The sequence below is a fragment of the Physcomitrium patens genome, chromosome 11 (genome assembly GCF_059467195.1).
Source record: "Physcomitrium patens ecotype Gransden chromosome 11, ASM5946719v1, whole genome shotgun sequence".
In the NCBI taxonomy this organism is placed as follows: domain Eukaryota; kingdom Viridiplantae; phylum Streptophyta; class Bryopsida; order Funariales; family Funariaceae; genus Physcomitrium; species Physcomitrium patens.
In genome coordinates, this window is record NC_143420.1 from 10872021 (window position 1) to 10880411 (window position 8391).

At 43.6% G+C, this 8391-nt stretch overlaps 2 protein-coding genes across 2 annotated transcripts; one reads left to right on the forward strand and one right to left on the reverse strand.

Moving 5' to 3' along the window:
- On the forward strand, positions 1 to 3564 carry LOC112289092 (ERBB-3 BINDING PROTEIN 1). The gene is made up of 8 exons (XM_090253994.1): positions 1 to 94; positions 188 to 288; positions 1122 to 1243; positions 1367 to 1538; positions 1646 to 1861; positions 2502 to 2638; positions 2839 to 2930; positions 3138 to 3564. The coding sequence occupies exons 1-8, from the start codon at positions 1 to 3 to the stop codon at positions 3314 to 3316; spliced, it is 1113 nt and encodes a 370-aa protein (XP_090110120.1). The 3' UTR covers positions 3317 to 3564.
- A 423-nt stretch (positions 3565 to 3987) lies between these two features.
- On the reverse strand, positions 3988 to 7119 carry LOC112289017 (uncharacterized). Its single transcript, XM_090254293.1, has 5 exons — positions 7021 to 7119; positions 5717 to 6036; positions 5096 to 5168; positions 4875 to 4932; positions 3988 to 4405 (listed from the first exon to the last, which is right to left on the reverse strand). Exons 2-5 carry the CDS (start codon positions 5879 to 5881, stop codon positions 4198 to 4200), a joined length of 504 nt encoding a protein of 167 aa, XP_090110419.1. The 5' UTR covers positions 5882 to 6036; positions 7021 to 7119; the 3' UTR covers positions 3988 to 4197.
- Between the last annotated feature and the right edge of the window lie 1272 nt (positions 7120 to 8391).

Genomic DNA, 8391 nt, shown 5'->3' on the forward strand with positions numbered 1-8391 from the left:
ATGTCGGATGACGAAATGAAGGAGGAGAAGGAGCCCGACCTGAGGTCGCCAGATGTCGTGACCAAGTACAAGTGCGCGGCAGAGGTTGCTAACAGTACGTAGTTTCACAGCCTAATTGATACGTTGCACATCATAGCTCGGAGGAAATGTTGTGAAGTTGTCGTGTACAGTCATGAACTTCATGCAGCTACTGCGCATGATCATCAGTACCCCGAGCTGCGTGAATGGCGTGAGCTCACTCTTTGGATTGACTGTAGTTGCGGGGAGATGGCATTGGGACCTTTGAAGGTATAATTGAAACTGTTGTATTTGCTTGCATGGTAATGTTTGTTATTAGTGGTCGAAATTATATTATAGAAAGGGGTCATTTGGGAGCTTATGCTTTGGAGCGAATGGTCCCTGCATAGGAGTACGTGTGCGGGGCTCTGCATGGTTCGAGCAAAACTGCTTTGATGATTCCTTAGATTGGAGAATGACTTTGGATTATTCGGTTCCGTTGCTACTGTAATTCCGCATAGGCCTTGCAAGCAGTGCTCGCAGATAGCTAACCGGGAGCGAAAATCGTTGACCTTTGTGAGAAGGGAGATTCTTTGATTCGCGAGCGTGTCGATTGGACCAGACTTGCTCCTTGTCCTGCTTCCTCCAATTTGAATGGCTACAAGAATGGATACTTCTTACTAGAAAATTACTATGTCACGTAACATGTGTGCACTATGGCCATTAGATGCAAGCCACTGAAATGAAGAATCGAGTTATTTGTCTGTGTGAATATGTGACTTTTGGACTATGTGGTTCCTTTTTGATCTGCAGAACTCGTTCGCTCTGAGCTACCGTTCTCAATTGTCAGCTTAGGCTGTATTCCTGCTGAGAAAAGCTCTTTACTGGCAGTCAAATAGCTCTAATATACAAAAACTCCAAGAAGAAAATTGACAAAGGAGTTGCCTTTCCCACTTGCGTGTCTGTCAACAACACTGTGTGCCACTTTTCGCCCTTGGCTAGCGACGAATCTGTTCTTGCAGCAAATGACATTGCAAAATGTAAGATAGAGAGAGGTGGAATTTCAATTCATTTAATTTTTGAAATACTACTTTTATTGAAAACTTTGATTTAAAATGGAACAGTGTACACAGTTTTCATGTGCGAAATCAGCGCCTCACCTTGGGCTCACAATCCATGACTCTTTGTGTCTCGCTCAACTTCTACGCACAGAGTTGCCGTTCCAGCCAATACAGAGTGTTTTGCTGTTTGTATTAACTAGGACAGATCAATTGAATCAGTGGCAGCTTATATATCTGGATTCGTTGGATTAGGAACTCCTTACCTTCAACGGTCTGAGTAGGTTACGTGTGTATGCATTATTGAGCAGAACTTTGTTGGTTTGCAGAGATATAGGCTGCCATGTCGACGGATTTACAGCCGTTGTCGCACATACACATGTGCTTAGCGAAGGACCTGTTACAGGTTGTGCCGCAGATGTTTTGGCTGCCGCTCATACAGCTGTAGAGGTTGCCCTTCGTCTAGTGAGACCTGGAAAGAAGGTCTGTCCTTGATTGTTTCCCTTGATACTAAATTTACAGGTTCAGGATTTCGCAATAACCCACCCTCGCTTTTATGGTACTGATGATGAAATAACTTTGTTTTGCAGAACAAGGACGTGACAGAAGCTATTCAGAAGGTAGCGTCGGCATACGACTGTAAGATTGCTGAAGGTGTGCTGAGTCATCAGCTGAAGCAGTTGGTCATTGATACTAATAAAGTAATTCTGAGCGTGTCCAACCCAGAGACGCGTGTAGATGATGCTGAGTTTGAGGAAAACGAAGTGTACGCAATAGATATCGTGACCAGCACTGGTGATGGAAAGGTAATTTTCTAAACATTCTTTTCAGCGATATCAACTTCTACCATATACGGTTACTAGGAGCATTTTCAACTGTTGTTTGAACAGAATGAGGTTTTGCTTCGTAGAATATGGTGCTCAGTTCGCATTTATATGTTGCATATGTTCTTTTGAGGGGAGCCCGTATGTTGTAGTTGTAAAGGAACATTGTGATATAATAATATAGTTTGCATGGCGTGGAACGTTTGTCTTCGTGCACAACAAATTTATGTCTGAATTCTAATTGGTAGTATCGTGCTATTTTGAGGTCCCCTAGACAGGTTTGTTACAACTATGAGTATGCATTATGTTTCCTGTCACATTGTTTTTTTTTCCTAAATTTATATCTTTGTATACGTGGTTTACTCTTTAATTTATACATGCTACTAACCCCTACACGTCGTCGTTATGATAGAATCCAACCAGAGTCTAGACAGGTTAGCTGACCGTCTTGAAATACGAAATGTTTAGCACACTTTCTTTCTTTGTTTTACCCTATCGTAGAGTCTGGTGATAACCAGGTATATAAGAGATATTGATCTTACAGCTCCCTTCTGCATACTTGTCCAAACTCACTGATATATTAACATTCAGCACTTCTTCGTTCTTTGTGTTGTTTATGCAGCCGAAATTATTAGACGAAAAGCAGACCACAGTGTACAAAAGAGCTGTCGACAAGAATTATCATCTTAAGATGAAGGCGTCAAAATTCATCCGCAGCGAGATTAATTCTAGGTTCCCACTTATGCCCTTCACTGCAAGGTGTGGCTTCCTTCGTGCTCAAAGAAAACTTATTTACTGTTATCACATATTTTCTGGGGCTTGGATGTCTCTGGATATTGAATTGGCCGATGGGTGCACTTTGAAATTTCTGTGTATTTCAACCTCTTATCTCCGTTCTTAATTGTTCTTTCTATACCTTCAGCTGGTAACGTGTGCTGTTATTTTATTGACATAATCAGAGCTCTAGAGGAGAAGCGGGCTCGTCTTGGTCTTGTGGAGTGTGTGAATCATGAACTGCTTCAGCCCTACCCCGTTCTTCATGAGAAGTCTGGTATAACTATTTTTCACCAACTGTAGAATAATCGAAGTTCTCAAAAATTCCATTAGCGAGCCTTTGGAAAAAAAAAATATATATCCTCATATGCTTTTTCTGTGGATGTGTTTTTTTTGCTCTCTTTTGTTGCTGCGATTGAAATGTAATGTGGCAAATTTATCTGACATAAGCCTAGTTCATTAATTTTGACGGGTGACTTCGTAGCTCGCATCAAATTTACTGTACTACTCATGCCCAATGGCTCCGACAAAATTACTGGTGTACCACTTCAAGAGTATCAGCAAACCAAGGTTCCAGATGACCCAGAGATTAAGGCCTGGTTAGGCATGGGGATCAAGTCCAACAGAAAGGGTGGTGGCAAGAAGAAGAAAGGCAAGAAGTAGCTTAGGCATTCCACGGACGCATTTACTTAAGCTCAGAAATGAGTCGACAACTTTCAGTTTCTTCAGGTGCTAGTAGCTGTGCCACTGACTTTTGGACACAGTAATTACGGACAATGTCTGTACATGTCGAATTCTGTTACACCAAGTCGAAGGTGACAAGTCATATGAATGATCAGTGAGTGAGAATGTTCAAACACTGCTGTAACATGATTTCTCAAAGGCCTCTGAAAATATTTGATTAACAACAATTTGATTGGTGAAGAAGTGCTATTTTCTTATCAATTATAGAGTATCAGATGTTCTGTATGATCTGAGAACCTCCACTTACCAAAAGTACATTCTCGTACAATAGTTCAGGAATGTTTGCCAATGTTGACTACATTTCCCTTTGAATTAGAAACCATAGAACATATCCTATTCAAATAGCATGGCTACATTCACCGTTAGATCCTAGTTTTCTTGTGTAGGATCTGGTCGACAACGGGCTTGTCTTTACCGTCAATGAAAAGAGTAACTCTGCACTACGAATAAGAATAATTACAAATAAAGAAGATCCCCAGTTTCTCTAAATCTCGCATTTACTGGGGCTGGCTCATGCACTAGACACAAGCCACACCAGTGTGCACGTGGTAATAATAAGTCCTCAATCATGATCATTTGAAGAGATTGCAAACTGGAAATGGAAATCTAATATCCTGTGTAGTTGAATATTACCGACATGGTTGTTAGGATCCTCTGTTTTGGAAGCCACAAATTATCAATCCTCAGATACGAGTCAAGATTATAAAACCGATGGCTGTTTTGCTTTTCTATTCTAGCATAAATGTGAAAGACTCCGAGGTTGCATTTAAGGAATGACCACTAAGACTACAATCCATCTGTCATAGCAATCCAATCACTATGAGTAATCCTGCAAGAACAAGCCAAACCATGTGCACCAGCTGCAACGACTGAGCCGCGTGCAATCCCAGATTTGCCTTGGTACCGCCGTTCCATATGTCACAATAGCCATCGTGTGCCACCTCCACTTTGGCGCACTTGGCTTCGGCCACGCCACACCAGTATGTAACACCATCAGAGCCGCAAACACTACACAGGAAATAGAAGAAGAAATCAGCTTTGTGCTGGAATTAGATTTCATTTCTGTTTCTATTCAAGAGCAAAGAATCCATCGAAAATTTAGGTTCACTTTCTAATAAGAGTGGACCATCAATTTGGAATTCATTACTCTAAAGAAGATGAGACTATCCACCAAGATATTTACATTGAGAGTGAAGGCTTCACGTTTTTAATTAACGCCCCGTTTATAACTTTTTTAAAGCACTTAAGTAAGGTTTAACACTAGGTTTAGAGTACATATTGTCTAATTTTTTCAAGCCAGCTCTCCACCTTCACATTGGGACATCCCTGAGCCCATTTTAAAGTTACATCAAATTGTCCATCAAGCATCTGATAGCTTAAAAGTTCGTTTGGTCATCAGCACTTAAAGAAGGCAGTACGTATGAAAGGACTTAAAGGCCTTCGAGTAATGTGATCGTATAAAGAGCGTTCAACTTACGGGTCAGCTCTGAAGCAGTTAACCGTGCACAAGGGCTCCTTTTCAATCGGTGGGTCACCTGTGGGTTCACCCAAAACAGAGACTAAATCGCATGAGTCGGATTCTGAAAGTGATTTGTGGGCTAACTCAGGCTCTCAACACATTTCAGAAAGACTCTCATAACCAGTGTCTGCAAGTTTTTGCGAAGTGCAAATAAATTACAAGTCGAGATCTACACCTACCTTCTGAAAGGATGTTAAAATCAGCTTCAAGTCCGCTGCTTTTAAAGTTATCCCCTTTCTCTTCTCCACATACCTGAAACCAAAATATTCATCAGTGATATGATCCTACGACGAGTTGCTCATCTCCATTCACAAGTGAAATAAATCAGCACTAAAGCTTCTACCTTGGAAACGAGCGGCAGTGTAAGTATGAACGTTTCATAACTTTTTTTTTAAATCCCAGAAATCAAAAAATCAAAAACAGAAAAAAGAAACCCGGTGACCAGGCAAGATTGTCAATGTTGCTTTGAAGCGGTTCGTGAGGACCAGCCTCCGTCCAGAGAGACTCGCACACAGTAATCACTCAACTAAATTACCGATCTGCGGTTTCACAAGCCCTTGCAATGGCAGTGTTGTTGTCAAGCCGTCACACCAAAGAGCTTAATTTCGTTACGGCACTGTTTTAGTGTAGGAATGTTACAACCAGCTCCATTATAATACTCAATCCCACATTTCGAACCGAAATGACATGAACTATTTCTCGCAAGAAGCTGATTGTTCGGCACCACCTTCGAAACTATACCAGACAATCCACAACATGAAGATGGAGGACCAGTTCGTGGTAGGAAGGAGATTACACACCAGAGAGAAGTGATCGCAAGGGGCGGCATGTTGCAAGGGGAGTTCCCATGCAGATCCCTGGTTCGGCTTGCCAAGGAAAAGCTCCTCTGCCGACACGGCGAACATCAAGCTCAGGGCCAGCAAGAGTAGAAGAACGGAGGACGGACACTCACGCACAGACTCCATATCTTCTTTTCCACCGACACCAAAGTCGAGCGCATCAGAGCCCCACCCGCAACCTTTCTGATAGCCTACATCAATATCCGTGCCTGCAGATCCATTACCATCTCGACCTGCGCATTCGTGGCGTCTCTCCAGCTCCCACGCAACTTCCTCTACAACTGTTCCTGTCGCCAATGCAGAGATACCATCAAGGAAATTTCCCCCCGCTCATTGAGAAATCGAGGCACACTCCACTTCATCACCAAAAGTATGATTTTTTTGTTCTTTCTGGGCTGTCAATATCTCATATTTTCAAAAGAACCAGAACCTACAGGAACACAGACTGCCCACCCGACTGCCGCCGCTGGTCACATCCAAGACACCACGCAGAAGACTATCTCAACATGCTCCCTTGCACCCCCAACAGCAAATAGGAAAGAATCCAACTGCTTAGTATGATGGCGCAAAGACGATTCAATTCCCGCTCGTCGACCTCCACACTCCGGAAGGCGAATCCAACAAAACCCTCTACCCCCAACCGACACTGAATCCCCGCAGGAGATTCAAATTTGAGGGGAGCCAAGAAGTGACTGACGCAGACAGAAAGAAGAGAAAATAAAATAAATAAAATAAAGAAGCAGGCAGGCAGAGGGAGATTGGGTTCTACAGGCGGGGATGGATCAAATCGGTCCCCAGCTCCTGCGTGACGCAGTGCAGAAGCTGTGAGGCAAGTTGAACCTATCCGCAATGTGCACCCAGGAGTGGGTGAGTGAGTGTGTTAGAAGAGGAGGACAGGAGAGCACTGTGGAACACAAGAATCAGCAAGTGTGGATGGTTATTTTGGCAAGAGGTGGGGGGGAGGGTCGGGGGTCGGGGAAGCAGGGGGGAGGTAGATCTAGCTTCCCTCTACTTTAGAGGAACTGCTGCATCCTTTTTATGACCTCCCCCAGCAAATGCTCCCCTGTTTTGGGCTCCATTCGCCCACACCCAGCGCTACTTGCCGCAATCCGGGAAAACCTCTTCCCTTCCCACTGACTGGGCCGACTGCGGCGGCACTCTCTCTCCCCCTTGCTCTCTCTCTCTCTCTCTCTCTCTGGGGGGAGCTGGCGCTTTGGCAGAACACCTCCCCGGGCTCGGACCGGCTGTGGGTGAACGAGAAAAACCTGGCCGCCACCCTGTGCGCGTGCGTGACCACTCGGAGAGGCGCGACTCCGCGACTGATTTAGGCTTGAGGAAGAAACCAGCGATGCAGTAGGGCGGGTAATAAAATACACAAAATCACGGTCACCCTACCATTTAATAACTCCGGTTTCGGCGGTCCACATAGGACTGGAGTTTCATCTGGAAATCGGGGCCCCATGGTGTGTGTGCATCTGGATGAGGAGGGGAGGGGAGGGCGAGGTGCGGGGCGTTACTCGCATCACCCCCTCTACATATCCAACTATCCAGCCAGCCAACCAGCGAATGAGCCAACAACGGAGCGAGTACGCGAGTGAGTGAGTGTGAGTGAGTGGGTGCGTGAGCTTGCTTGCTGTGGCCGTTGCGAGCAGGACAGAGCAAGTTGGGTTCCGCCTTGGAAGTTGCACCCAAGTCCCCCCTCTCCTTTCTTTCCCTCTTTAGTTTTGTTTTCCCTCTATTTTTAAAATTTTGTACTGCTGCTGGGGAGGTGTGTGACCTTCGGTGAAAGGACAGTGCTGACTCCACAACAACAACAAACAAGCCCCCATTTCCCTTCCCCTTCCCCTTCCCCCTCTCTCCCTTACCATTTCCCTGTTTGATTGAATGAACTCTGGTGACATGGCATTGCAACCAAATCATAAAGAGGAAGGAAAAGGCACAGCAGTTGGGATTGGATGACGTGGCATGGGATTCTACTACTACTTGCCTTGGTTTGGCTGCTTGGTCACAGTGCCACCAGATGACAACAGGCTGCTATTAATTGGTTAATTAATTAGTCATTGCTTCTTTCTTCATGACCCCGTGTGTGTGTGTGTGTGTGTAAAAGTAAGCTGTTTTCCAATGATAGAATTGTTGATTCAGCATTTTAATTGTTTTATTGTGAAAATAATGGGAAGGAAATGGTAGGTTTTGAGTATGCCTTGATTTTCAACCTTGTGAAATTGACATCTTGCATTATATATGGTATTTTGGATTGAATTGAAATTGAGTTTTCAATGACACATGCTGTGCTTGACATGAAATGCTGGCATCCTGCAACATCCTCTGAAACAGTTCTCCAGTTGACTGAATTGAACAACGAAATATGTATATTTTATTAAATGTGGAATTTCATCATGACTATCCATCCTTCTCCCCTCACACATGATGTCTTTTTTTCCTTCTTCTTCTTCTTCTTCTTTTTTTTTGCCTCGTCCTCCTTTCTTCTTCACTTCATTGTAAAAACACATGCCAAATTATTTTGATCATGACCAAGTGTCTTACAATGTTCACATTGTTTTGTCACTAAAATATAAATATCATTTGTGGAGAAAAAAATATTCTAGTTTAAAATCATACAAATTTAAATAATAAAA